The sequence below is a fragment of the Vulpes vulpes genome, chromosome 9, assembly GCF_048418805.1.
Source record: "Vulpes vulpes isolate BD-2025 chromosome 9, VulVul3, whole genome shotgun sequence".
Taxonomy (NCBI): Eukaryota; Metazoa; Chordata; class Mammalia; order Carnivora; family Canidae; genus Vulpes; species Vulpes vulpes.
Genome location: NC_132788.1, coordinates 93,691,397 through 93,717,701, shown reverse-complemented (window position 1 = coordinate 93,717,701; position 26,305 = coordinate 93,691,397). Strand labels below are relative to the sequence as shown.

At 58.7% G+C, this 26,305-nt stretch overlaps 1 protein-coding gene across 1 annotated transcript in view; it reads right to left on the bottom strand.

The window, feature by feature from the left end:
- COL7A1 (collagen type VII alpha 1 chain) overlaps positions 1–26,305 on the bottom strand; it is a 31,193-nt gene that overhangs the window by 4,621 nt on the left and 267 nt on the right. Inside the window, exons 2-104 of the mRNA XM_025988766.2 lie at positions 26,070–26,155; positions 25,407–25,587; positions 24,625–24,784; positions 24,450–24,543; positions 24,198–24,359; positions 23,802–23,965; positions 23,595–23,724; positions 23,384–23,500; positions 23,129–23,275; positions 22,927–23,043; positions 22,703–22,852; positions 22,491–22,619; positions 21,792–21,935; positions 21,571–21,696; positions 21,324–21,467; positions 20,600–20,719; positions 20,307–20,450; positions 19,856–19,981; positions 19,603–19,749; positions 19,277–19,399; positions 18,815–18,970; positions 18,436–18,570; positions 18,203–18,349; positions 17,994–18,130; positions 17,608–17,734; positions 17,376–17,522; positions 17,125–17,297; positions 16,987–17,022; positions 16,878–16,904; positions 16,741–16,785; positions 16,603–16,665; positions 16,093–16,164; positions 15,962–15,997; positions 15,792–15,827; positions 15,562–15,633; positions 15,371–15,448; positions 15,094–15,120; positions 14,956–15,009; positions 14,751–14,813; positions 14,601–14,660; positions 14,461–14,496; positions 14,220–14,264; positions 14,105–14,140; positions 13,721–13,765; positions 13,605–13,640; positions 13,449–13,481; positions 13,056–13,088; positions 12,829–12,882; positions 12,696–12,755; positions 12,565–12,600; positions 12,377–12,457; positions 12,241–12,276; positions 12,000–12,044; positions 11,752–11,823; positions 11,483–11,527; positions 11,205–11,231; positions 10,982–11,011; positions 10,784–10,864; positions 10,672–10,707; positions 10,560–10,595; positions 10,390–10,470; positions 10,083–10,118; positions 9,634–9,696; positions 9,129–9,173; positions 8,096–8,131; positions 7,989–8,024; positions 7,783–7,878; positions 7,626–7,661; positions 7,503–7,538; positions 7,347–7,394; positions 6,991–7,026; positions 6,735–6,857; positions 6,452–6,652; positions 6,322–6,357; positions 6,189–6,242; positions 5,938–6,006; positions 5,817–5,861; positions 5,638–5,700; positions 5,446–5,490; positions 5,079–5,114; positions 4,917–4,952; positions 4,734–4,778; positions 4,482–4,514; positions 4,335–4,397; positions 4,209–4,244; positions 4,049–4,129; positions 3,865–3,933; positions 3,705–3,740; positions 3,585–3,626; positions 3,393–3,437; positions 3,251–3,295; positions 2,522–2,557; positions 2,380–2,439; positions 2,137–2,244; positions 1,875–1,946; positions 1,707–1,742; positions 1,438–1,497; positions 1,296–1,340; positions 1,049–1,084; positions 902–937; positions 773–829; positions 543–614; positions 4–75 (exon numbers count right to left, since the gene is read on the bottom strand). Of these exons, the coding sequence (XP_025844551.2) occupies positions 4–75; positions 543–614; positions 773–829; positions 902–937; positions 1,049–1,084; positions 1,296–1,340; positions 1,438–1,497; positions 1,707–1,742; positions 1,875–1,946; positions 2,137–2,244; positions 2,380–2,439; positions 2,522–2,557; positions 3,251–3,295; positions 3,393–3,437; positions 3,585–3,626; positions 3,705–3,740; positions 3,865–3,933; positions 4,049–4,129; positions 4,209–4,244; positions 4,335–4,397; positions 4,482–4,514; positions 4,734–4,778; positions 4,917–4,952; positions 5,079–5,114; positions 5,446–5,490; positions 5,638–5,700; positions 5,817–5,861; positions 5,938–6,006; positions 6,189–6,242; positions 6,322–6,357; positions 6,452–6,652; positions 6,735–6,857; positions 6,991–7,026; positions 7,347–7,394; positions 7,503–7,538; positions 7,626–7,661; positions 7,783–7,878; positions 7,989–8,024; positions 8,096–8,131; positions 9,129–9,173; positions 9,634–9,696; positions 10,083–10,118; positions 10,390–10,470; positions 10,560–10,595; positions 10,672–10,707; positions 10,784–10,864; positions 10,982–11,011; positions 11,205–11,231; positions 11,483–11,527; positions 11,752–11,823; positions 12,000–12,044; positions 12,241–12,276; positions 12,377–12,457; positions 12,565–12,600; positions 12,696–12,755; positions 12,829–12,882; positions 13,056–13,088; positions 13,449–13,481; positions 13,605–13,640; positions 13,721–13,765; positions 14,105–14,140; positions 14,220–14,264; positions 14,461–14,496; positions 14,601–14,660; positions 14,751–14,813; positions 14,956–15,009; positions 15,094–15,120; positions 15,371–15,448; positions 15,562–15,633; positions 15,792–15,827; positions 15,962–15,997; positions 16,093–16,164; positions 16,603–16,665; positions 16,741–16,785; positions 16,878–16,904; positions 16,987–17,022; positions 17,125–17,297; positions 17,376–17,522; positions 17,608–17,734; positions 17,994–18,130; positions 18,203–18,349; positions 18,436–18,570; positions 18,815–18,970; positions 19,277–19,399; positions 19,603–19,749; positions 19,856–19,981; positions 20,307–20,450; positions 20,600–20,719; positions 21,324–21,467; positions 21,571–21,696; positions 21,792–21,935; positions 22,491–22,619; positions 22,703–22,852; positions 22,927–23,043; positions 23,129–23,275; positions 23,384–23,500; positions 23,595–23,724; positions 23,802–23,965; positions 24,198–24,359; positions 24,450–24,543; positions 24,625–24,784; positions 25,407–25,587; positions 26,070–26,154 (7,746 nt within the window). The 5' untranslated portion in view covers position 26,155. The remainder of the gene's footprint in view (positions 1–3; positions 76–542; positions 615–772; positions 830–901; positions 938–1,048; positions 1,085–1,295; positions 1,341–1,437; positions 1,498–1,706; positions 1,743–1,874; positions 1,947–2,136; positions 2,245–2,379; positions 2,440–2,521; positions 2,558–3,250; positions 3,296–3,392; positions 3,438–3,584; positions 3,627–3,704; positions 3,741–3,864; positions 3,934–4,048; positions 4,130–4,208; positions 4,245–4,334; positions 4,398–4,481; positions 4,515–4,733; positions 4,779–4,916; positions 4,953–5,078; positions 5,115–5,445; positions 5,491–5,637; positions 5,701–5,816; positions 5,862–5,937; positions 6,007–6,188; positions 6,243–6,321; positions 6,358–6,451; positions 6,653–6,734; positions 6,858–6,990; positions 7,027–7,346; positions 7,395–7,502; positions 7,539–7,625; positions 7,662–7,782; positions 7,879–7,988; positions 8,025–8,095; positions 8,132–9,128; positions 9,174–9,633; positions 9,697–10,082; positions 10,119–10,389; positions 10,471–10,559; positions 10,596–10,671; positions 10,708–10,783; positions 10,865–10,981; positions 11,012–11,204; positions 11,232–11,482; positions 11,528–11,751; positions 11,824–11,999; positions 12,045–12,240; positions 12,277–12,376; positions 12,458–12,564; positions 12,601–12,695; positions 12,756–12,828; positions 12,883–13,055; positions 13,089–13,448; positions 13,482–13,604; positions 13,641–13,720; positions 13,766–14,104; positions 14,141–14,219; positions 14,265–14,460; positions 14,497–14,600; positions 14,661–14,750; positions 14,814–14,955; positions 15,010–15,093; positions 15,121–15,370; positions 15,449–15,561; positions 15,634–15,791; positions 15,828–15,961; positions 15,998–16,092; positions 16,165–16,602; positions 16,666–16,740; positions 16,786–16,877; positions 16,905–16,986; positions 17,023–17,124; positions 17,298–17,375; positions 17,523–17,607; positions 17,735–17,993; positions 18,131–18,202; positions 18,350–18,435; positions 18,571–18,814; positions 18,971–19,276; positions 19,400–19,602; positions 19,750–19,855; positions 19,982–20,306; positions 20,451–20,599; positions 20,720–21,323; positions 21,468–21,570; positions 21,697–21,791; positions 21,936–22,490; positions 22,620–22,702; positions 22,853–22,926; positions 23,044–23,128; positions 23,276–23,383; positions 23,501–23,594; positions 23,725–23,801; positions 23,966–24,197; positions 24,360–24,449; positions 24,544–24,624; positions 24,785–25,406; positions 25,588–26,069; positions 26,156–26,305) is intronic.

Genomic DNA, 26,305 nt, shown 5'->3' with positions numbered 1-26,305 from the left:
GACCTTGGGTCCAGTGAGTCCACGAGCTCCCAGCAACCCGGCTGAACCCTTGTCACCAGGCTCTCCTTTGGTGCCCTGTGGGTATGACCAGGAGAGGGACACATGCTGGAGGCTTGGAGTATGACTGGAACCCATGGGGGGCGGGGGGCAGAGCTGCTCCCACCCACCACCCTCAGTATGGCTCATTTCTCACCCCAGGCCCTCAGATCCCTGCCTCTCCCTCCTACCATGGGGCCCCTAAACCTACCTGGAATACCCCTGTCACCTAAGAAGCCCCTTGTCTGTTCCCAGAAGGCCTCTCCTTGAACTACATTCCACAGAGTATGTAGTGACCCCCCATGGAGGTCTTCGAGCCCTCCAGAGAGCCCCCATCCTCTCAGCCATCCCACATAGTCACTACAGCCTACTGAACTCCCTCCTCTCTGCCCTCCACAAAGCCCCCACCCTCTCCTCCTGTCCTCACAGACCCTCAATAGAGCCCCCACAGCCCACAGAAACTCTCTCCCAACTCCATACAGAGCACTCCACCCTCTTCCCTGTACCTTCTCTCCAGGGTTCCCAGTGTCTCCGCGAGGTCCTTTGTCACCATCTATGCCTGGAAGCCCTCGTTCACCCTGGGTCAGGGGTCAGAAGCCAGGGTCAGGGGCTGGAGGGTCCTCACCATCTGAGAGTTTGAGCTCTCAGATCCACTGGCCCAGCCCCCATTGGAGCCCCCCCCCCCCCCCATACACAAGAGAGAGATCCAGGCTATACACGGGCCAGACCTACTCACCATGTCCCCCTTGGCACCCCGTGGCCCTGGAGGCCCCATGGCTAAGGCTGCGTCACCCTGCATGGATAGGGGGCAGTCAGAGGAGTCAGGAGCACCCTGAGTCCCTGCCCCCCACAGGCCAACACTCACCTTGTCACCCTTTAGCCCTGAGGTCCCAGCATCACCCTAGTAGGTAGAAGAGTGTGAGTCTCTCCAAATTGGAGGAATTCCAAGTCCTGACCTACAGGATCTAGCCCCATCCCCGCTCCCCCCAGCTGCCTTCCCCCTTGTACTTACCTTCTCCCCACGTTCCCCCCGGCTTCCTGGGGGCCCCTGTGTGAGAAGAAGACAACAGTGAGCTAAAGGAATTTGGGGGCATTCGTTGGGAGACCATTCGGGAGGCAGGAGGACCAAGGGGTCCCAGGGAAAGAGGAGAGATGAAGTACATGAGAAGACCCAAGGGGCTATGGAGAGTGTCCCAAGGGCACAGAAGACACAGGCAGGGGACTGAAGTCACACTGCTGGTTTCCCCAAGGGGACCCACCGTGAGTCCTCGGGGTCCCTCCTGGCCGGGACGGCCATCTTCACCCTGGACGGGGACATTAAGTTCATTGAGTCAGAAGTTGGAAATCAGAGGTTAGGGCTGTGATACAGGGAGCTGTGACTGCAGAGCAGGACATACATACCCGGACACCTGGCTCCCCACGCTCACCCCGGGCCCCCGGCAGCCCCATTCCAGAGTCTCCCTGGAGAGCAACAGGATACCGGGCATATGTGAGGGGCATCAGTGGGGATGGGGTGGGGGGGTGTGCCAGATGGGGATAGACAGGGTGATGGGGGTCAGCCGAGGTGGGAGGGGGTGGATGGGGTCAGCGGAGGTGGGAGGAGTGATAGGGGTCGCTGGAGGTGGGAGGGATGACAGATACAGGAGAGCCAGCAACCTTGTCCCATCTACCTTGTCTCCTTTGGGTCCAGAGGCCCCGGGCACTCCCTGTGGGCAGAGTAAGGTGAGAGTCCTGTGCCCCTCAAAGGCACACACACATACCCAGCCACACAGTGTGTCCCAGTTCCCACATAGACAGACTCCAACACACAGCTGGGACATTGGGGCACTTCTACTCACCGTTGACCCTGGTGGTCCAGGTGGTCCCAAGGGACCCGGGGCTCCCTCTCTCCCTGGGAGACCGGCCAGACCCTACCAGAACAATGAAGCAAAAGAGGAAGAGGGTGACTTGGGGACCTTCCTGCCCCCTTGGCCACTCCAAGACTGGGAGCGGCCAAGGCAGGGCCTAGGCCCCCTCCTCATCCTCATCCGCTCATCCACTACCAGATTCAAAGGTCCTGAAGTCACCAAGTCCTGCACATGTTGTTCCCATCACACTTACCCGCTCTCCACTGGGGCCTGGCTGACCCATCTCTCCTCGAGGGCCTGTCTGACCAGGGAATCCAACAACACCAGGAGCCCCGGGGGATCCGGGGGGGCCCACATCTCCCTGGAACATATAGCAAAGGGAGGAATGGTCCCAACAGGACTCCCTCCCAGAACTAGCCCCAGAATGCCCTCTTCTGCACAGTTCCAGGGACCTCCCTGCCCACTGCCCACCTCTGGTGATGGGGCATCAACTCACCTTCACACCTGGAAGACCAGCTGGCCCGGCGGGTCCCTCAACCCCGACTCCTGGGTCCCCCTTCAAGGGAAAAAGGGTTCAGATCAGGCTCAGGGAGTCTCAGGAACATGACCCCAGCAGGGACACTTCAGAGTACACATACCTTATTACCCTTGAGTCCAGGAGCCCCCTTCTGACCCTAAAAAAGTAATGTAAATAGTACTTGAGGGGAGGAATGTGAACCTTAGACACAGCCCAAGAATATTCCCAGGATAGCTCAGATGTGTTCCTGGAGACACAAAACTCAGCCAATTTACAAGAGTTGACTCACGGGAGTTCAGAGGTGACCATGGACTCATGAGGGCACAGACAGAGGGACACTCAGAGGGGACCACAGATATGTGGGAGTTGAGGTATGACGACAGACACAGAGCTCCCCACGAGCAGAGGCATAGGGATCTCAGATGTGAGCACAGACACACAGGTGATCCCAGGAGCACGCAAGTGCAGGAACTCGGAGCCATCCCAGCTCAAGGAGCTAAGACGGGGCCCACAAACACACAGTCAGATACGGGGAACTCAGACGGGGCGGGGAAAGGGAAAGGAGAGCCCATAGGAACTGTGATGTGTCCTGAGAGCTGGGGTAGCAGACACAAACCACATACGTGTGTGCTCAGACACAGTGAGAAGCAGAAGACCTAGGACAGACACAAGGAAGAAAGGATGCCCCCTCCCAACCCGGGAATGTGGGATCCAAGATGCCTGATCTCCAGGTGCTCCCAGGAGCAGGATCCTGAATATACTGGAAGGTGCACATGCCTGGGATTGGTCCCTCATGTCCACAACTGCATTCCTCCCCCCAAGCTCAGACTTGCCCAGACCCCAGACTCACATCCTCCCCAGGGTCTCCAGGCTCCCCTGCACGGCCAGTTTCACCCTGCACAGAGAGGACGGTGAGTGGCTCTAGCCACCCCACTTAGCCCTCCTCTACCCAGTGACCCAGTGCTTACACCCTTAGGCAGGGCCCACCTCACCTTCTCACCCCGAGGCCCTGGCAGTCCTCGGTCACCTTTGGCTCCCTGTAGAGAGAGGGGACAGGAAGAAACATGGGCATTAGGGTCATAGAAAGATGACCACTCAAGGGAAGAGGCATGAGGCCTGAGGTCAAACGTGACACTGAGGGACATGAGGATCGGTGAGCTGGCTGACAGAGGCTCTACACTCACCGGCTCTCCCACCAGGTCTCCAGCAAGGCCTCCAGGGGCTCCCTGACAAGGAAGAAGGGTCAGGGGGCTGCCTTGGCTTCCAGCACTTGGCCCCTCCCCGCAGGCCATCCACACACTCACCTTCTCTCCCTTTGCTCCAGGGGGCCCGACCACAGCCTGTGGGGAATGCCCAGTGAGCTACCTACCCTCAGGCCTTGCCCCCAGCCCCGCCCAACCATCCTGGATGGGAGGCCGGAAGTAGGCACAGGGAGGTGGAGGTACAAATTGGGGTCAGATTCACCTGTCCGGGAGTCCCCGTTTGTCCAGGCTCTCCTTTAGGTCCAACAGGGCCAGGCAGGCCAGGTGACCCCTGCGACAGAGCAGTGTGAAGAACTCAGTGTCACCCCACCACCCTGCTCTCCTCGTCCTCCAGCCACAGGACTGGACCCCATCACAGGCCTGAAGCAAGCTCCCTCGGAACATACCGGCACACCAGGAGCTCCTCTGTCTCCATCTTTTCCACCAGCACCATCACGACCTGGGGCTCCTGGCTTTCCTGTCTCCCCCTGAGAAGGAGGAGCTCTGTCAGGGGCCTGCCATGGACTCCTGGCCCCTGGGGCCCAGCCTTGACCCTCCAGGACTCACCACTTGTCCAGGCAAACCTGGTGCCCCCTGAGGACCCTGAGGGAGACAAATCAAATGTGAGAGGGACATGGGAGAATGTGGGACCCAGAGGGCAGAACATGGTATCTCCGCAGGAACCTCACTCACCACCAGGCCTGAAGGGCCAGGAGGACCGGGAAGTCCTACAGCTCCAGTGGGTCCAGGCAGGCCCTGGGAGAAGAAACAATTCAGGGCAGTCCCAACCTCACACAGGGCAGTTCCCTGTGACTCTCACCCACGAGCTGAGTCACTCACCCGTCCTGGTGGTCCTGTCTCTCCAGGCTCCCCCTGCCAAAAACCCAGAGACCGCATGACCTCTCAGAAGGACAAGAGGCTCCTCAGCCCCTCACCATAAGCAAAGCCCACAGGGATGAGACACCTTGACACTCAGCCCCATTGCAGGGTGACAACATCTCAGGGGGGTGGCAGATGCTATCCTGGGGTGGACATGGCTCAGATGAGCCTCCTCTTCCTTTTAGGCACACACTCACACACACCTATACTCACCTTCAGGCCAGAAGGACCCTGGGGTCCTGCGGGGCCAGCAAGACCCTAGAAAAAAGTATCAAGAGGAGACAGGAGTCAGAGTTATCTGCTTGGGCTCAGGGATTAATACAAATCAGGCCTGGCTCATCAGTGGGGCCCAGTGCCCATCCCACCCGCACCAGGCAATACTCTCCCGTGACTCACCGGGGCACCGGGGGGGCCAGGGTCTCCATGGCCACCCTGTTAGAGAGAGAAAGAGTTTGATGAGGGGAAGCCAGTCCTACCCCATCAAAGAAACTAAGACAGTATCCTTTTGGGATGGGGTAGGATGAGGGCAGGAGGGGGTGAGGATTCTAGGATACTCACCACTGGGCCAGGGGTCCCCCTCGGACCTTGCAAACCCTGGACAGAGAAGGGGGCTGCTGAGCTTCAAGCTGGGCCTCACTTGGACCTGTTCCCACCCTCTGGAGGCCTTTGTCCAGGGGGCCCACTTGCAGGCCACCATCCCTCCTAGGCAGAGATCACCCCTCACCCAGGGGCTGCCCCTCAGGGATAACACATACTGGCCTACATGCGCAGGCACACATGCACGGAAGTCACGCATCTGCTCTCACACCCATGCTTGCAGGCACAAAACCCCTGTTACTAGTGACATGTGCACAGAGGGGCCAGCGCACAGCAGAGAGCAGCTGTTCCCAGGAGCCTGGTTCAGGCCATTCCTGCCACCACTTACTGGCTTCCCTTCAGGTCCAGCCACACCACGCTCTCCTGGTAGACCCTGGAGAGAATAGATTCAAGGCCACACTGTTCCTTTTTGTTCCCTCACCCCAGCCTCCCCCAGACATCCGAGGTAGTATGGACTCCAGTCCAGACAACATGATAAGAGCCCCAGGCTGGCATGTGGTGTCCTAGGGCACAGACTCACCGGGCTGCCATCGAGCCCCTTCTGTCCAGGCTCTCCCCGGTCTCCCTTGATGCCTGGCATACCCTGCAAGCAGAATGGCATGTCCTGAGCCCCCAGTTGCTACTGTGTGCCCACATACACACCACCCTTTGTGTGCTCCCATTAAGGACAGGGAAGCATGATGGGGTGGGAGGCCTCACCCTGTCTCCCTTGGGGCCTTGGTCGCCGTCACTGCCTGGCTCCCCCTATAGGGATGACATGTCAAGCCAGGCCCTGGTGCCATGGCAGGGGGTGGCCCCCCAACTGATCGTGCATACTGACCTTTGCGCCCTTGAATCCAGGAGGTCCTTGAACTCCAGAGAGTCCAGGACCTGGCTCATCCACAGCCACCTACACACACAAGGTCACAGGGGAGAAAGGTATCTGTCACAAAGGCATGGAAGGGTCATCCAGATCAGAAGATCTCACAGGATTATGGGTCAGAGACACCACATGGAGTTTCTGGGGCCTGAGTCAACGGTGGCCTCCTGGTAACAACAGTCATAGGCACTGGGCAGGGCTCAGCTGATCACCTTGGGGCCAGGGGGGCCAGGAGGTCCAGGGAGGCCAGGAGGGCCATCTCTGCCCTGTGGAAAAGAAGGAAATGGCAGGGCTACCCCAATGCGGTGCCCAGGCAGGCCCACCCCTGCAGCCCTCCCAGCTCACCTGTTCCCCACGTTCTCCTTTCTCTCCCCGTTCTCCCTGAGGTACAAATAGGAGGAAGGGGGCCATGTCCATGAGGAGTCCAGCTCCTCCTGGGCCCGTATCCCCAGCCCCCTTGGCTAGGCCAGCTCACCCTCTCTCCTGGTCTTCCTGCCTCCCCCGCGCCCCCAGCCCGGCCTGGGAGCCCAGGAATGCCAGGCTTTCCAGGCTCCCCTGCAAGGCCAGGAGGTCCAGGGGGGCCCCTTTCTCCAAGGGCCAGGCCTGGTGGCCCCTGTGGGCCTGGATCTCCACGCTCTCCCTTCAGCCCACGTTCTCCAGAAAAGCCAATGGGGCCCTGGAGGAACAGAAGAGTGAATGTTCTTAGCTGTGCCATGATGATGTCCCCAGGACACCCCCACTGAGGCACAGACACACACCTCCTTGCCTGGGGGGCCCCGCTCGCCTGGGTCCCCCTTAGGGCCACGGCGTCGTTCTGGCACGGGCAGGAAGCTGCCAGAGCTCTCATCCCAGGTCTCCACAATCTCCCGCAGGGCAGACGTCTGAGTGATAGCAAGGAGTTTGGAGAAATGGGACCTGTTCCTGCAGCCACCCAGGCCCCTGCTCGGCCATGTGGGCACTACTTGCCCTGCGGGGCTCCCCTCTACCCCCATTCCCAGGCCCCAAACAACTTACCTTGATGCCAATAGTTTCCAGCAACCGCTCCACATTCTGGGGACACAAGCTAGGTGAGGGGCAGCCTCAGGAAGCTCTACACTGCTCCCAGAAACAGCCCCCATACCCTCTTACCCAGGCCTCTGGCCACAGGACCCTCTAGCACTGGTTTAGACGGCCCAAGGCCCTGGAAGCCCCTCCCTGGCATGTCCCCATTGCCTAGTTCCCTGAATGTAGGCTACAGAAATCCCAATAGGACAGGGGACTGAGCACACAGGACAGACCCCGTGGGGCCTCATAGAAAAGGGAAGGGGAGAGACATGGTTCCTTCACACATGCAGGTAAGAGTCAAGGACGAGGTCCTAAGCTTCACTCACCCCCACACTTCCAGGATCTCCTCTCAGGCCACGCTCTCCAGGGAGGCCCTGGAGACACCAATAGACAAGCTGCTGGACCCAGTTTCTGGGGGAGTGTGTGTGCATAGGTAAGAGCTATATGGCTAGCTGAGCACATGAAAAAGGTGGGGACCTCACCTGTTCCCCTTTGGGTCCGGTGTCCCCACGGTCACCCTGAGAACAAAGAATGATCAGGTGAGAGAAATGCCCCAGCCCTGCTCAGCCCTCACCACACCCTCTATCGACCACACACATGCTCACCTTAGGGCCTGTGTTTCCTGGAACCCCAGGGAAACCCTGAGATAGGACAGAACACAAAGTGGTCACACAGGATCATGGCATCCCAGGAGGGTATCTGGTGGAAACATAAAGGCCCCTGCTATTCCCAAGTCCTAGAACTACCCTCCTGGAGACTCACCTGGCCAGAAGGGCCCATCTGCCCTGGGAGGCCTGGGGGGCCCTGGAGTCCAGGGCTACCAGGAGCTCCACGTTCACCCTTGGGACCATCGTGACCCTGTGGGGGACGCAGCCAAGATCAGGACTCTGAGATCCCAGAAAAGAGTGGAGCCATATACCGCAGAGTTGGGGGTCAGGGGCCAGATTGCAGAAGACTCCAGCACTCACTTCTCTCCCAGGGGCGCCTGAATCTCCCTTCTCTCCCTAAGGAAGACAAGGGTTTTAGACAGGGCCCTAATCTGAAGCCATAGCAGACTTCGAGTGAGGGGCCTTACCTTCCTTCCATCTTCTCCAGGGTCCCCAGGTTCTCCCTGTGGGCAGAAGATTAACATCAGCCCAAAAACTCACTGGGTCTGGCTGTAAGACACTGGCTTGGCTGGTCTCAGATGACTATATGTCTGTGTCTGTAGTTCCAGGCCCCTGTGTGTCGCAGAGGAGGGCCTGTGACCACCTAAGTAAGCTGTGTCACATCCGAGGGCATGCCTACGTGGCTCTGCTAACCTCCACATGTAACTGCACATGGCCTCTCTCTGGCTTTCTAGATGTAACTCCACATCTATGCATCTCTGGATGTGTGTGTGTGTGTGTGTGTGTGTGTGTGTGTTATCATGTGCATCCATGCAAAGATCTGTGTCCTGGCAGGTGACACTAAGTAGGCATCTCAGTCTGCACGTTTTACCCACATCTAGATATGGGCACATACATGTATACACAGGATGAACATGGATCTACATGTCCCTGATGCCTTGAGAATGGTCTGTATGTCTCAGACACCTGCCTGCAAGTGTATCTCAGTATGTGGAGCCATATGTATGAGTGATTGTGGATATAAATGCGTGTGTCACATGCCAGAGCCTTGGATGTGTGTCTCCCCAGGTTTCAACACAAGTCCACGTGTGGCCCTAATTCCACATATGTCTTAGCACATCTCTAGTCTGGGTGGAGGTGTCTGTGTGTCTACATGTCTCCAAGCATCCCTGAATGTGGCTTCATACCAGTACGTCTGCACCTCTCCATCTGTGTCTGTGGCTCTTCGCCTATGCCTGTGGCTATATGTTATCTTAGCAGGTGTCAGACCATCTGGGCACAAGTCAGCATAGCCACATGGCTCACTCTCCGTGAGGCTACTTGCATCTGCACATGGATGTGTGTTTCTGGAAGTATCTGTAGGTCTAGGCTAGGTACATGGGTGTTGACACATCTCAGTAGGTGTCTGCATGTGTGTCCCATGTGTATCTGCACATCTGGGCTGGGTACATGTGCTGACATTTATCAGCAGGTGTCACTGTGTTTGCTCCGGACACTTACATTTTTCCCATTCAGGCCAGGCTTGCCGTCTTCTCCTGGCTTTCCCTGTAGAACAGATCATTGATCAGAAGTCAGGGTTTGGGTAAGGGTAGTAAAGGGGCAAAGGGTACCATGAGGGGGCACCTGGCTGGCTCAGTTGTTAGAGTATGTGACTCTTGAACTCAGGATCATGAGTTGGAGCCCCACGTTGAGTGTAGAGATTACTTAGATTACTTAAATAACAAAGCAAGTAAATAAATACATAAACTTTTTTTAAAATTTATTTGTTATGTTTTTAAAGATTTTTATCTATTCATTCATGAGAGACACAGAGAGACAGAGAGAGGCAGAGACACAGGCAGAGGGAGAAGCAGGCTCCATGCAGGGAGCCCAGAGTGGGACTCAATCCCGGGTCCCCTAGATCACGCCCTGGCTGAATATGGTGCTAAACCGCTGAGCCACCTGGGATGCCCAATACATAAACTTTAAAAAAAAGGGGGGGGGTACCATGAAAGCTCAGTCTCACCTGGATTCCAGGGGGGCCAGGGGGGCCAGGGGGGCCATGTTCTCCTCGGAGGCCCGGAAGCCCCTGGAAAAAGTCTTTGCTAGGATGGAGAGACCCCCTGAGAGAGCCCCTGGAGCATACCCATGGACTTGGGGGGATATCCACTAAGATCCTCCTTGGGAGTACAGAGACCCCCCAAAATTTGGAGGTTTCACTGAGATCCCCTGAGGCAGAGACCCCATTCGTTAGGGGTTCCTACTAAAACTCCCAAGGGAAGAACTCCCAGGACGCAGCAGAGAAGGTCCAAAAGCTGGACCTTGCGAAAATCTGCCTGCCAGGGACAAAGACCCTCCCAAGCACTGGGCTGGACCCACTCCCCCAACTCCCACTGATACTATGGTGCTATGACTTGGCTGTGTTTATGCTGGACCCCTGAGCCACCCTCCACCCTAACATCTCCCTTCACTTACATCTCTCCCTGGGTCTCCAGCTTTGCCTGTAGCACCCTGAAGAGAGACTCAAAATCAGGGAGTCTGCAGTGATCACAGGGTCAGGAGCACCACCCACTGACTAGCCACAGGTTCCTATGAATTCAGGGCCTACAAGGCACGAACTCTCCCCCCAACCTCCCACCCCCACCCCAGCAGATTCTAGGAGGAGACACAAACATCCCATCTGGCTCCAGAGCTCATCAAGACCAAGAAGACCGAGGTGAGGCTGGGGTCATGTGAGGACGGAAGGGAAGGGTGTGCCCAGGCAGTGGTCATCACAACTCACATGTGGTCCAGGGGGGCCAGGGGCTCCTGGTTTCCCATCTAGCCCACTACGGCCATCCAGGCCAGGTGGACCTCGGTCACCCTGAGGAAAACAGAGAGGTAAGAGGCCTCAGAGGATAAGGTAGGCCTAAAAGCCTGGCTCACGGCTAGAAAACCTCCCTGCTCTCTCACCTTCTCTCCTGTTGGGCCTCGGACACCTGGGTCCCCCTGGAGGGAACAAGGTCAGATGAGAGGTGAGGATATGAGGGGCTCTGAGGCTGCTGGGGCAAAGAGCATCACTCACCTGAGGCCCTGGGGGCCCCCGAAGTCCACCGACACCCTGAGAATAGGGGAAGGAAGAAATCAGACCAGGCCTCCTCAGACCCACACCTCCTTGGGGGGCCAACCACACTCACCCTCTCCCCAGAGGCTCCAGGGGGGCCTGGGTCACCCTTGGGTCCTCGAGGACCCTCCTGTCCACGGTCCCCAGGCTCTCCCTGTGACAGAGACAAGCTTGTTGAAGGAACAGCCCCAGGGCCACAGGCATGCCCGTCATGGAGGCACTGGGATGCCGCGTGCGCTCAGAGCCCCACTCCACCCACAGACCCTCATACCTTCTCTCCAGCTCCAAGTCCTGAGTCCACCTATGGGGGGAATGGCCAGTGAATGGTTCAACACGGAGGTGTGGGGCCAGTGAGGGGCTATGGGATCAGGGAAGCTCCCCCCAGGAAGCCATGGGGGAAATGGGAGCCAGTGGTAAGGATGAAGGGATGCCATGTTGCACCAACAGAGGCCAACAAGGGAGATGACACAGGACTAGATCAGCTCAACCCTTACCAGCCGTCCAGGGAGTCCAGGGGGACCCTAGGAAAGGAAATGATCATGGTCAACAGGAGCCCTAAGGTCCCAGGGCATGGTTTAGGTTTTCCCCAGGCTCAACTCTGCTCCCAGACTCCCTGAAGCACTCCAATGCCAATGCCCAGAAGGCAAGTCAGGCCTAGAGGTGGCCTTCAGTGCTCCCCACCTTGACTTCCAGGCCCCATATGCAGACACTGACCAGACCAAACACGGGAAATCTCCATCCCTCCAGAGCCCAGAACACTGTCACAACTCACTGGCTCCCCACGGTCACCCTTGGGTCCAGATGGTCCAGGGCTGCCCTGCAGAAAGTCAGGGGGTCAGAGTCACTCAAGATAGGCAGCCATTTCCTAGGAGTTTGGGAAGCAAACTAAGGACTTGTGGGGATCCTGGTGGCCTTTGGGGGTTGTGATAAGGGATCACAGGGGATTGTGAGGATTTAGCACTGCAGGGTTATGGTGACAGGAGCAGGTACTGGGAACTGGATGGCTGGAGTTGGGGACAGAGGTCAGGGGTCAGGACTCACGTTTCGTCCATCCTCTCCAGGATCTCCTTGGTCTCCCTTCTCACCCACTGGGCCCCGAGCTCCAGGCGCACCCTGGGAAGAGCAGCTAGCTTGAGACAGACCCTCCTCGCATTTTGCAAGTTTCTCAGGACCCCCCCCCATACTTCCACAGGTTCCTCATCGCCCTAAATATCATGCCAGAGTTGCCCATCACACCATGCCTCCCTCCAGACTCTCCAGCATCCCCTACTTTGCCCTGCAAGCCTCACCCGAAGGCCACGCTCGCCAGCTTTTCCAGGCAAACCTGGGTCACCCTGGTGATGGAGAGAAAGCCACACTGAGCAGCTGAATTGGACTCAAACTGACTCTGGGAGTAGGGCAGAGAAGGGCCTGGGCCCCAGCAGGACAGCAGGCAGGGGAATGGACTGGATGACCTGGTGAAGCCCACAGCCCAACGGGATCACAGTTTGAGGGAAGAAGGTCAGAAACCACAGTGGGAAAGAGTCTCACCGGGGGGCCCTCGTCACCTTTCTCTCCAACTTCACCCTGTGAGACAGGAGAGTCAGCCCTAGTCCCCAGATCCCCCATGAGGCTGACAACACTCCACTCCCCTCCCCCTCAGGACCCCAAAATCCAGCCTTCTTACATCTCGTCCTCGGGGTCCGATAGGTCCTGGGGAGCCAGGCCACCCAGGGTCTCCCTTCTCTCCAGGAGGCCCTGAGTCACCCTGTGGGGGAGACAGAAATGAGGTGACAAAGGACACAGGCAGCATCCAACCCTTGAGGGCTGGTAACCCCAGAAACCTGGAGGTTACCTGAGGTCACAGGTACTTACTGGGGGTCCTGCTCTACCGGAGAGGCCAATGGGACCCTGCAAGGCATGGAAGGGGGTACAGGACTTAGTTGGGGCTCCCAGGTACCACCACATCTCCTTCTTCCACACTACCCAACCCCATATTTATTCACCCGGTCTCCAGGGTCTCCCTTGGGGCCAGGGTCTCCAGGAAGAACCAAGCCAGGTGGACCCTGTGGTGGAAGGATCAGAAGTCAGGGAACACAACTCTCACCTGCCCTACCCCTCTAGAGGCTCTTTACTCACCCTCTCCCCTTTGACTCCTGCAGCTCCTCTGGGCCCAGTGGGCCCCACATCTCCCTGGAGGTGACAAAGACCATTGGCCGTCAGCCCTGGGTTCCATGACCAGCCCCCACCACCTCCCTGACTAGCAATCATGCCACGACCCTCCTGCCCCTCAGAGGCCTCCAGGCAGGCCCTACGACCTTGACCTCAACCTTGTGTCAGCCTCCTTTCACTCTTGCCAGAATTACCTTCTCTCCTTTTGCCCCGGCCCCATCAGGTCCCTGGAAACAAACAGGACAGACACACGTGACCCCACCTGGGGACCACAGTACTATGGGACTGGTTGGGGATGGGGTAATATAGAACTGGAAGTCACAGAGCTCAGTCTGCCTCCAGAGGTCAGAGTTGCCTCTGGAAGCCAGGCAGGGGTTACACAGAGCTTATGACCTGTGCGATGGTCATGGGGTCACAGGTGACATCCAGGAGTCAGGAGATGTGTTGTAGCATAAGGAGAGTCACAGAGATCTTAGTCTGCCCAGGGCCCCCAGGTCACAGGGTCCCAGCCTGGAACACTGGGCTAGGGGCAGGCCAGTGTGCAAGGAGCTGCGCTGCATTCAGAGCCCCATCCTCCCTCTGCTTACCACTGCAGGGTCCCCGGGCCGACCAGGTTCCCCCTGTGGAAAAAGGACAGAGGCAGGGATGGTTCAGAGACCCACCTAGGAACCCAAGGTCCTGGTGTCCCGCCTGCCCCAATCCCTAGTACAGGGGAGGCGGCAGGCCCCCAGGCAATGGCCCACCTTCTCTCCTCGGCGGCCAACAGGTCCCGGTGGCCCCTGCATGTGGAAAAAGTGTGAAGCCAGAGTGGAGAAACACATAAAAACCCCTCTCCAGGTCCTACCACAGTCACACTCACTTCGGGCCCCTCGGCTCCAGGACGTCCAGCCACTCCAGGCAGCCCCTGAGGAAGAAGAGCAGAGATGCTGGTCCAGGGATGGAGGCATGGAGGCAAGGGAGATCATGGCAAACAGGGGCTCAAGATGGTGAGGGTGCTGAAGAGAGGGCACAGGAGGTCAGGATTCAGGTAGCAGGGGTTGAACCCAGCGGGATGACAGAGATCAGGTCAGAGGAAGTCAAGGTCAGTTCAGCAAGGTCAGGAAGTCTCAAGGGGCTTCCAGGGAGTGAGGGTTAGAGCCTGTGTCAGCAGGAGTTACATGAAGAGAGGTGGAGGGGCAGGAGAAGTCAAGGCTGAGAAGTCAGAACCAGATAGGGGCACCAGCATTGGGGTGACGGGGCTCACCTGGGGTCCCACTGGGCCAGGGGATCCACGTTCACCCTGATGGAACAGGATGGGTCAGAGAGGAGTCTGGGTCCAGGCCCTCTGGGGCCCTGAGAGACCCCTAGGCTGTACTTACCTTCTCTCCAGTCTCACCCACAGCTCCTTTGGGTCCTCTATCACCCTAAGGGGAAACAGACAGGAGAGGTGCCTTGACTGTCAGGCCCCGGAAAAGGTGTCTCAACCTCTGGCCATCCTGCCCCTGAAACCACAACTTCTGATTTGGTGAGCCCTCATCTCCTGATCTTCCCACCTTCCCCAACCCTATAGTGGTCCAGTTGTGTCACATTCCACTCCTGACTCCCCCAAATGGCACTTACTTTGGGGCCAATGTCTCCAGAAGGTCCTCGTAGGCCCTAGAAGGGGTTCAGAGATTTGGGTTTGGGCATAAGGACAGTGTAGAGGGTGGGAGGCTGAGAGAGCTAGGGCCACCCCTCAGAACCCTTGCCCCTACACTCACCCGCTCACCCGGGCTACCAGGTTGTCCTGGGAGGCCTGGGGCTCCATCCTCACAGTCACCCTGAAGGAGAAACAGATGAGTCGGGGACCTGGCCCCCAACTACCCCACCCCTGCCCCAGACCTGGGACACAAAGGGGTCAGGCTTCCTACCTTTTCTCCTTTCTCTCCTGAGGGGCCAACTGGGCCTTGGGGTCCAGGGTTTCCAGGAAGACCCTAGGGAAAAGTGGGTAAAAACGTGAGCCCCAAACTGTGAGGCCCAGCACCCACCCACTGCCCCAGCAGAGCCCTGGCCCCAGTATCCACAACCCTGAGTATGGCTCCCAAGTTCCCCGGCAAAGTTTCAAGCCTCCCTCACCGGCAGCCCAGGCTCCCCTGGAGCAGTGCTGCCATCACCTGGTCCTGGGGGGCCCTGAGAGAGAACAGCAGGTCAGGAGAGATGGCCAAGGGGAATCAGACTCCAAGCCACCCCTAGAAAGCTTTGCCCCTCACTTACCCGCTCCCCACGATCACCTTTATCACCCTGAAAGACAGATCATGACTCCATGACCCTGGGCTACACCTCCACTCCCCAACATATGGGGAAAAAATGAAGATCATGGGGACCAACTAGATTACAAAGGATATGGAGGAACTGAGGAGTCATGGGCGGAGGGGGTTAAGGGTTCACATGGGGTCAGAGTGACCAGTAGGGGTTGTGTGGGTTCAGATGGGGTCACCAGGTCACTGGATCACATGGAGGTCATGAGACCATATAGGGGTCATGTTGTCACCTTCACAGCTGTTCCAGGGAGTCCTGGGGGACCACGGGGTCCTGGGTCCCCCAATGGGCCACGGGATCCAGGGAGGCCCTGATGGAAGAGACAGAGTATAAAGTACAACCCCACAGACTCCCTACTCCTATCCTGCCTCCTACTAGGTCCCCCACCACACATTACTTGTCCCCACATGTCCTGGAACTTACTGGAAGTCCAGGGTCCCCTTTCTGCCCAGGAAGCCCTGGGCCACCACCTCCAATGACTCGTCCAGGCTCTCCCTGTGGGACAGGAAACAGTGGACAGGATTCAGGGTATGGGAGCCTTGAGGTGAGAGAGGCCCTGAAACGTGCCCCCAATATTCCTTATCATGCCCTACACAGTGTCCAGCCTGCTTCTCCCAGGACATCCAGGCTGCCTCCCTTTCCCCTTCACCTACCGGCTCCCCCTTCGGGCCTCGAGGTCCTCGTTCTCCCTGAGGACAAAATAGAACAAAGGGTGATGCTTGGGCTCAAGTATACCAACACTGGCCCCACCACCACAGATCCCCAACCTGTAGAAAGAACTCTGGGGAGACACTAGATGGGCGAAGAAGGGAAAGCAGCTTACTGTTTCTCCACGAGGACCAGGCCACCCTGGGGAGCCCTGTAAATGGAAGCAGTCAGAACAGTCAGACCACCCACCTGCCTACTCTAGGCAAGAGCCCTACCATGTGACCTGCAAGGGCAAGACTTGCTTACCTTGGAGCCAGGGGTTCCAGGAGTCCCAGGGCGGCCAGGGTTGCCTGGAGGCCCATCTGCCCCAGGGAAGCCCTAAGGAAGCAAAGAAGTCAGGGCAGGAAGGGACCTCTCTCCAATGCCCCTGGTTTGCTGGAGGAGCCCAGACTGTTCTTTACCTGAACTCCCACCCTACAGCCCCTGAGTATTGCTGGGGCAGAGCAGTGGGGCAGAGAAACAGCCTCTCCAAGCTAAAAAGGGCCTCATCCCAGGCACAAGGGCAGCAATGAGGTGGAGGGCCTTCCCTGTCTCTGGGATTTAGAACTTACACCCAGGTTCTCTAGGGGAATCTCAAAACTCCCCAGGCTGCTCTACTTTAGGCCCTTCCCCCAAAGTCTCTGGTGTGGTTATAATGTCCACTTAGGCTTCTAGGAATACCCCATGGTTCTACACCTGTTCTTTCATTCTGTCTTTTAAAAATCCTAAGGACACTTGGAGGAGTGTCTTAGGGGAACTTCAGTGGTTTCTACTCACCCTCTCACCCTTTGCAACGGTACCACCAGGGGGCCCCTGGGGGCCAGGAACACCAATCCTGCCCTGAGAGGAGAGAGAGCAGGTAAGGAGGCAGTACGCCAGTCAGGGAGCAGAGGACAGGTGTGGGGAGGCACTCACCGGGAGGCCGGGGGGGCCAGGAGGCCCTGCTTGTCCTTTCAGGCCCTAGGAAGGGTGATCAGTGAGCCCTGTGCCATCAACCTCCCCCGACCCCACTGACCTCCAACCATTCTCTGCCTCCAACTAGCGCCACTCACCATCTCTCCAGGTTCCCCCTTCTGGCCCTGGGGAAAGAGGTCAAACGAGGATCTGAGTGGCTAGCCCCAGGTGTGGCCCTCACCCACCCTCTCCACCCTGATCATTTACCTTTGGACAATGCACTGTGCATGGCTCTGGCTGTGGCTGTGGACATAAGGTCTCCTTGAGGCCAGGCTCTTCTAGCAAGAGTCCCCAGACCCCCTCTCCCCTGGCAGTTACCCCTCCCCCCAGAGGTAACTTGCAAACCTGAATGGCGGAGCCTATCTGACACAGGGATGTTGCCAAGCCACTGACTGCCTGGTCCAAGCTTGAACCATCATCCACAGCAAAGAAAGTCTGGACAGGATCCATGCCTGGCACCAAGCGACGCAACTGTTCTGGGTCAGCTCCGGCCTGGCCCAATATCATCACTTTGAGCCCTAAGGAGGGATCCAGCAGCCTGCGTGACAACCCTGCTGGGGCCAGCCCAATTCCCAGGCCCCATTTCTACTCCTCACCAGCAGCCTGGGCCTCACGGATAGGGTTGAAGATATCACCTCTCAAGGGCTCATCTACTAGCAAAACCATTATCCCTGGTATGTGCTGGCGGCGCCCAGGAGCATCTGGTGCTAATAGGTGTCTGTGAGCAGTAACCACTGCAGTGCCTGGGAGAAAGAACATGTCAGAACCCAGGGGAACCAGCTCCCCACAAGGAAGCCCTAAGAGTCCATATCCAGTGCAGTTCCTTACCCAAGTTATTCCCGCTTGGGTCCACATAGGGGATGCTGTGGATCTTCTGCAGGATGACGTCAGGATTGTAGGAGCTATTCAGCGGGAACAGTGGGGAGGGCCGATGACTGTAGGATAGGAGGCCAACCTGGGGTGGGGAGGATGGCAAAGCAAGGATGACAGAGCCTGTAGGAGACTAAACCAGGTATGGGACTAAACCTGAACACTAGGGAGTCAGCAGTGATGGTAGGATAGGAAGCCAACCAGCAGATGAGGAGATCTGGAGCCTGGAGAGGGCTGGGAGACAGCCTGGACCAATGGTAGAGTAGGAACATGGTAGCTGCTGTGAAGCCTGGGATGGTGAAAGGCTGGGATAGGAAGGGGTCTGACTGCCTCTGGAACCAAACCTGGACTGCCTGTGGCCCAAGAGGCCCAAGTGCAGACACCAGACGCTCCAGGGCTCGCTTTACAGCCTCTGCACGATGAGCATTGTCCTGAGTGGTGTGCAGCAGGAACACCACATCCATCAGGCCACGGGGACACACTGCAGGAAGGGGGCTGAGTTACTGAAGCAGCTGGACCATCTAGCTACCCTCTCCCACTGTGCCCATCATACCTGGTTTCTGTGTGACAGAGGCCTCAGGACCCCGTACACCCTCCCGGATGGGTGTCAGAGAGAAGGTATAAGAGATGCCAGGCTCTAGCCCTGTCACCTGCTGGGAGCTCGAGATCCCTGGAAGTGTCTGTGAGGCCCCAGGGATGTCTGCAGAGGATAAAACCTGGTTAAACAGGAGGCCTTCCATTGGAACCCCAATTGCCAGCCCACCCCAATCCTGGCCTCCCCTTCACCTTGGCCAGGGCGTCCAAGTGGCCGCCAGGACAGGATGTAGCTGGATACTCCAGACACTGGGGTCCAAGCCAGAGTCACTGAGTCAATTGAAGTGTCCACCACACGCAGTTCAGTACTTGGGACACGGAGTGACTCTGAAGAAGGAATCAAAGACCAGAGGTCAGAGTCTACGAGCTGAGAACCCAGTGGGGAGAGACCATTTGAGGAGGTTCTGGGGCAGATTCATCTTAGTGAAAGAAGTGTCATGGGAGATTGTGCTAGGGTCACCCCAGGGGCAAGAGTGGTAGGAGGGCTACAGGAGGAGTCACTAAGGGTCATGGGGTGCAGGAAACCAGGGTGGGTCATCAGTGGGGGGAAGAATGGACTGTCTAGGCTCACCGGTGTATGCAGTCACTTCCATGGGGGGCCCTTCTCCAGCCGGCCCCAAAACGCTCAGCCACATGCGATATAGGGTTGCTGGTTCTAGCCCATCCAGTTCATAGCTGCTGAGATCAGGCCCCAGGACCCGAGACTGCTCCTGGCCACCTGGGGCAGCTGTGAGAGTGGGGACCCAGGGCACGTGGAAAGATGCTCCAGACCAGCATTAACCAACGCGCCCACCTCACTGACTGACCCTGCTGACCAGATCCACCCTCCTAATTGATTTTCCTCATTCTCGCTGACCCTGCACGACCGACCCTTATGGATCCCACCCATCTGGTTGACGGATCCCGCAGACTGTCGCAGGTCCGGCTGACACCCCCTTCCACTGACAGACCCTGCCCATTCACTGACCTCGCCCACCTGGCCCGCCCCGCCCCCGGCCCCTGACCCCGCCCCCCGCCGGAGGCCACCTCTCACCCTCGGGTCGCCACCGCAGACGGAAGCCCCGCGCCCCTGGCACCGGCCGCCAGCGCAGCCTCAGCGAGTGCTCCCCTCGCTGCACTACGCGAAGAGTCTCCAGGGCTGGCGGAGCCTCAGGCGCTGCAGAGAAAGCCCGGGACTCAGGGAGGCCCCGCCCCCCCGGCTCCTGAGCCAATCCCAGACCAACGCGCACCGCCCCTGGCCCCTCTGCCTATCCCAGGCTTCATCCTTCCTTCCCCCTCGTACCCCGCCGAGCACGAGCCCCGCCCCCAAACCGTCCAGGACACCAATCCAAGGCTCGCCCCAGCCCGAGCTCCGCCTACGCGTGGTGACGACGATGGAGACCGGCGCGCCCTCACGGTCCCCGACAAGTGCAGTCACTCGCACAGAGTAGCTGACTCCTCCTTCCAGGCCCCGTATTTCTGCGGAGTCTGTGTTTCCCGGGAGCATCTGCTGTCTCGTGGGGCCACCTGGGCAGGCAAACATGGGGCAACGGTCGGGGTGGGGGTGGCTTACCAGTCAGGGTGAGAGGTCAGTCCCAGCCAGGAGGGACAGGGCCGTGTCAGGAAACCATACCCTCGCTGCGGCCCCAGGCCAGTCTGTAGGCTGTGGCTCCAGTGACCCCCACCCAGGTGACCCGCAGAACGTCACTGGAAGCATTGAGGATCTGCAGCTTCGACACACTGCCCACGGGCGCAGGGTCTGGGGGCAGAGGCAGGGTAAGGGGTCAGGGGCCACTGGATGGCTGGCAGAGAACAGGGTGGCAGAGCAAACATGGTCAACGCAGGGAGGCCTGAAGGTCAGTGTGAGGTTGGTATGCACATGTCAGTCAACCTCTGAGAGGGAGGAGGTCAGTACCCCAGAGTGGGCAGTGTGGAGCAGCCAGGAGGTTGCTGAGGGGAGACACTTGGTCAAGGTGGAGAAGTCACTGCACAGTGATGGAGCAGGCAACTGAAGCAGCCAGGAATACACAGTGGGGTTGGGTAGCCAATGAGATGTGGTTGCCAGCTGGCCAGGGTCCACTCACCTGTCCTCACAACCACAGAGGCGGGGGTCCCATCCACACCAGCTACATGGGCCCGCACATGCACCCTGTACTCAGTATCTGGCTCTAGCCCATCCAGCTCAGCCACCGTGGCCTCTCCAGAAACCAACTGGGATTTCTCTGGGCCTGGCAATGGGAATGGAGGCAGCTTCAGGGCTAGGCAGACTCTGCCCCCCCAAAGCCCCACCTGGACCCCTAATAAGCCCCCAGTTTGCATTCTACCCAGACCTGCCCCCCATGGCCTTCTAGTCTCCTCCAAAACCCCTGGTCCCCACCATGTCCTGAATGCCAGGAAACCCTGTATCCTGTGGCACCAGGAACCCTGTTCCAGGCGATGGTGACAGATGAGCTGCTGGTCTGCGTCACATGGACAGTCCTCACTGGGCCCAGTGGGTCTGCAGGGAGAGGCAATGGAGAGTCTAATGGAGGAGGCAGTAGAGGGTCTGATGGGGAAGGATTAGAGGACCATCTAATAGAAGACTATAGAAGTCTAAAAGGAGACAGGGATCTGATGGGGAAGGTAGTGAAAGGGCCAGATGGGGGAAGAAGGGGCGTTCTGACAGAGGAGATAGTGGGAATCTGAGTGAGGCAGGTGACAGGAATCAGAGAGAAGAGGGTCTGATAGAGAAGATAATAGGGTTCTGATGGAGGTATGAGGAGGCAGTGAGGGAGTCTGTCAGAGAAAAGTGTAAGCATAAGTCTAAGAGGAGAGTCAGGTGGAGCAGAAAAGGCAGTTGGAACCTGAGAGATGAGGTGGTGGAAATCTGAGGGCAAAGAGAGGAAAGTGGGATCTTTGAGGAGAGGCAGAGGAATCTGAAGAAGGTAGTGGCTTAAGAGAGGCAAAGGAGGCCAAAGGAGAAAGCAGGACTCTGAGGGAGAAGGCGTGGGAATCTGAAGAGGGAGACTGTTGTGGGGCAAAGTGAGAGTCTGAGAGGAAAGGCATAGGGGTCTAAAGGGCCACTGGAGAAAGCCAGCCAAGAAGCTGGGTCAGACCCTGACCGGTTTGAGCCACGATGACCACAGGGGAACTCTCCTCTCTCCCTCTCAGTGCTGACACAGCCACCTGGTAGGAGGTTCCAGGCTTTAGCCCCAGGATATCTGTGGCTGTGGATTCTGGGGGCAATGTCTGGCTGGACTCCGGACCTAGTGTCAGAGAGAAGTGTTGACATGGCTCTTGCCTACCCCCTCAATGCCCCATATCCTAATTGTTCCTCCCTATAGCCCTCCCACACAAGCCCACACTGACCACCGTCTGTCCTCCAGCTAATCCGAAATCCACTGGCTCCAGGAACAGGTCCCCAGGCCACCCTCACCCGTGTTGCATCTGAGGCTACCACTCGTAGCCCTGGGATGGCAAGTGGGGCTTCCAGTTCTAAGGGTTAAAGATAGAGGTCAGGGGTCAAGACCAGGACTGGAGTGAGACAGTCAGCTCTCCCCCCCCCCACACAGCCCTCCTGTAGTGCTCACCCCGGCGGACAGTGAGGATGCTAGCACCACCCTCGCGGGTACCCGCTCGAGCAGACACCCGCACAGTGTAGCTTAGTCCGGCCCGGACATCATCCAAGTCAAAGGCTGTCTGACTTCCAGGAAGCACCAGGGTCCTTTCAACCCCTAAGAGAAAAGGCAGGGTAGGTTGGCAGTGAGACATAGGGATATGGGATAACAGCGGTCAGTGATGGACAATGACACAGGATAATGGACCAGGGATGAATGCAGACACAGGAGGACAGGGGTCAGTGGACAGGGACATGGAATGTAGGATGAGAGAAGTCAGTGGACCATAATGTGAATTGACAGGTCATCGATAGACAGTGATATGGGTGACAGGGGCAAGTCCCAGGTGAGGACAGGGGGTGAGAGATGAGCGTGGGCAGTGGTTCCAGATAGGGTAACCAAAGGGCAGGAACTGAGCTTGCCTTGTGCAGACAGGGATGGGGGGGCAGTGAGTACAGACAGACCCAGGTGAGAAGATGGGCTGAGGCAGGGCCAGAAGCAGGCAGCCTCTGTGGCAGACCTGGGCTCATTGCCTCCTTGGGCGATAGATGGACAAGGAGACAGAAGGGGGCTGTAGAAACCCAGGAATGGAAAGAGATGGGGTGAAGGTGTGGTCAAACCCCAAGAGCTGGATCTTTAATGTGTGTATGGGTGTGGCTGTGTCTATCTCACCCTGGGTGCTGCGCACAGTGATGCGGTACTCGGTGGCCCCGGGAACTGGGCTCCAGGACACTCGCACTCGCTGCCCAGGCAGCTCGGTTGCCTGCAGGTCTGTCACAGGGCCCACGGGCAGCTCTGGCCCTGTGGGGGAGCACAGCATGAAAGGCTGTCCCAGGGCCCCCGTCCCTTCCCCTGTCACTTGGCCAGGCCCACAGAGCCCTCACCAGTGGGGACCACAGTTGCAGGTGTGGCCACCTCGCGGCCCTCCAGCAGGGTGTAGAGCGTGAGGCGGTACTCAGTGCCCGGTTGCAGCCCATCCAGCTGGTAGCGGGTCACGTCAGAGGGCAGTACCACCTTCTGTGGCACCCCCAAGCCTGCAAGATGGCAGGGTCAGACCAGCTGAAGCCAAGCCCAACCCTGCCTGCCCACCTCTCTCCCCTGCACTGACCACTCTCACGCCGCCATTCCAGCCGGTAGCCACGGGCCTCAGGCACCAAGTTCCAGGAAACGAGAATGGATGTGGGGCCCAGGATGACCGGGCGCAGGGTCTGTTCAACAGAAGCGTCTGCCCAGGGCACACAGGACGTCAGTAGCCACTGTACACTGCCTGCCTGCCCACCCGGCCTGAAGAAAGCACCCAGCCTTCTCACCAGTGCGGGCAGTCAGGGAGGAAGCAGACCCGATGCTCCGGCCAAGCAGGCTGCTCACAGTCACCTCGTAGTCTGTGCCAGGCTCCAGGTCACGTAGCAACACTGACCCCTGCCCAGGGCCCAGCTCCTGCTGCTGTGTGACACCGCCTGCACGGGGGGTGCGGAAGGGGGGTGGTTGGTGTGTCTTGCAGACTCAGAACCCTACAATCGTGTCTGAGGTACAGGGAAGGCCCTCAGTCTATACTCCTCACTCACCACTGAGGACCCGCCATGTCACACGGTAGCCAGTGGCACCTGGTACGCTCCGCCAAGCCACCAGGAGGCTGTGGGTTGTGGTATTCTGGATGGTCAGTTCCGGCCCCTCCAGGGCAGCTGGGAGAAGGTGCAGCAGGGGTTAGCACAGTGGAGTGGGGAGGGGTTAGGGGATGGTTAGGTGATGGGGTGAGAGGTTAGCAGAATCACTCACTGGTCCGAGCTGTCCCGCTCACAGCCTCCCCGATGCTATTGGCGTAGAGGGCTACCACAGTCACTTGGTACTCAGTCAGTGGCCGGAGACCCTGCAGCTGTGTGCTGGTCTCACCTGCTGGGACGCTCACCTGCCCAGGGTCAGAGGTCACTTTACCTTGCCCAGCTAAATCCCAAGCCCTCCACACACCAACCCTGACATCCTTACCTCCCGCCGCTCGCTTGGCAGTGGCTGTCCCAGCCCTGTCAGAGGAGTGTACTGGACCTTGTAGCCGGTCACTGGGCCACTAGCTGCTGTCCACTGTACTCTCAAGGACTGACTGCCTGCTTCAGACAGCACCAGGTCTCGTGGACCAGAGGTCAAGTCATCAGCTGGGAAGGGGGGGGTAGTCAGGCAATCAGGCAAGAGGATCAGGGGTCAGAAGTAAAGTAGAACTGGGATCCAGGGTCAGGAACACATGGCATAGGGTCAGCACTGACAGGGCAGGACCAGAGGGTGGTACCCCTGCCCAGTGTCAGGAGCACCTGGGATTGATGTCAGCACTGCCAGGTTGGGGTGGGGTCAGAGGTCCAGGTCAGGGCACAGGTGTGGGCAGGAGCTCACCAGGCAGGGTCACAGGCACGCCACCAGCTGTGGTACACACTCTCCGGGAAACAAGGGGCAGCAGTGTCCTCAGGATACTGAAGTCGTTGACGAAGAAGAAGAAATCACTGGTGGGCTGTGAGGCAACTCGCTTCAGCTCCTCGGGGTCGGCATTCTTGATTCCTGAGGTGAGGCCCAGTCAGAGCTTGGCAGCTCACATGCCCTCCGACAGGCCCTTCCGCAGCCCACTTGTCACCTCAGCAGGGTTCTCACCCACAGCAAACAGCTTGACGCCCTGCCCCTTGAGCCGCTGGGCAGCTGTGTCCACCAGGTCCTGGGACTTCCCATCTGTGATGAGGATGCAGACCTGGGGCAGGGGTGGGGCAGGGCAATACATCAGTGTGCCTCAGATGGCTAATGTAGGGGGCGTGGTAGAGTGAGAGATCACCTTGGGGACCCCTGGGCGGGCCAGCTGAGGCAGGAAGACATGGTCGGCCACATGGAGAATTGCAGCCCCTGTGCGCGTGTTGCCACCCTTGTAGCTGAGCTCACGAATGGCTCGGATCACATCACCCCCTGAGCCAAGTGCATCGAGGCCAAACTCTGTCCTGCACAGGGGAGGGAAGGTGGCGACAGGCTAGGGGCCAGGACCTTTTCGGGCCCCCGCCTCGCCCTGGGGTGAGGTCTGTGAATATCATGTCCCTTTGAGGGTCCTCTTGCTGCTGTGACTCCTGCTCTCCACCTCTGAAGCCGTTAACAAACTCCTCGGGTACCCTCTGTGTCCGGCTTGTGGCTGGAGCCCTTGGGGCTCCCTGTGTTGGGGAGCAGGATGTCTGCTTAATTAGGGAATTGTGGGAGGAAGGGTCCAGTTGTAGGGAGGTGGATCTTGGCCAGACAGGGAGGCCCTGTGGGAGGGGAGAGGCCGAAGGCATCGGGAGGCTGCAACATGGAGAGTCCAAGAGGCAGGGGCATCTGAGGCCCCTGGGTTCCCCATCTCTAGATCAGAAAACTCAGCCCTGTCGTTGGCAGGACACTAGCCTGAGAGTGTCTCAGGTGTGAGTACTCTACCTCAGAGATCCCTGCCTCTGTCTCCAGAGGAGGTCCTGGCTGAGGGGAGAGGGGTCTTGGGGTTCTCCAAAGCCTGGCCTAGGGGTTCTGGGCTCTCTGCTCCTGTGGGGGAAGAATCCTGGTGAGATCTCCGAGTCCCCACCTCCAGGGGCCCCCACTCACCGTGGATCATCACTGTACTGCACAGCAGCGAAGCGCACACCCTGTGCACTGGCCGCCCCAGAGAAGGGCCACACCAATCCCTCCAGGAAACCTCGCACTTCACGGAAGTTGCCACGGCCGATGGATGAAGAGCCGTCAAGTAGGAACACGATGTCAGCAGCATAAAGGCGTGTGCAGGTCACTAGGGCAGGGAGGAGCCATCACGCTCTCTTCTTGGAGCCCACCCACCCCTCCTTGTGCTGTGGTCCCTTGACACTGGGGGCTGGGGAGGATGCAGTAGGCCTCATCGGGAAGCAAACCGGCCCAGGCCGGCTGGGGCCTGGGAACCTGGGAAGGGAGGGACAGAGGGGCCCAGAGCAGAGTCTCCAGGAGGATTGGTGTGTGCAGAGAAGGAAGCGCACGGATGTGGATCTGGGACTGAGGTTGGCCTCAGGGGGCCGAGTGGAGTGACAAAGAGTAGGTGACCCAGCCGCATTTGGGGAGCAGAGTTTGAGACCCAATAGGATAGGATGCAGTCTGGGAGACCCAGCAGGGGTGGCGCAGGGTTTGGGGAGTCTGAGGAGGGATGCGGGCAGGGTCGTGGAGGTGGGTAGGGGGGCCAGATGAAGGCCACAGGTGACAGGGCGCAGCGCCCAGGATGGAGTCCTTCTCGGCAGTGCCCACCTCTCTCCCTCTGCTGGGCCCGCACTCGGAGCGCCCCTGCCAGGATCCCGGCGCAGAGCGCGGCCACCAGGAGCGGCAGCCTCATCCTGGGTGGGGGAGACAGTCAGCCAGGCCCCCGCAGCTGTGGCGGGTCCGAGCCCAGCCCACCCCGACCCCCAGTCCCGGTCTTGCCTGCCCGTCCACCGGCTCCCGCCGCCAGCCGTTGCCGCCGTCCCGCCGCCACAGCGGAGAAAAGT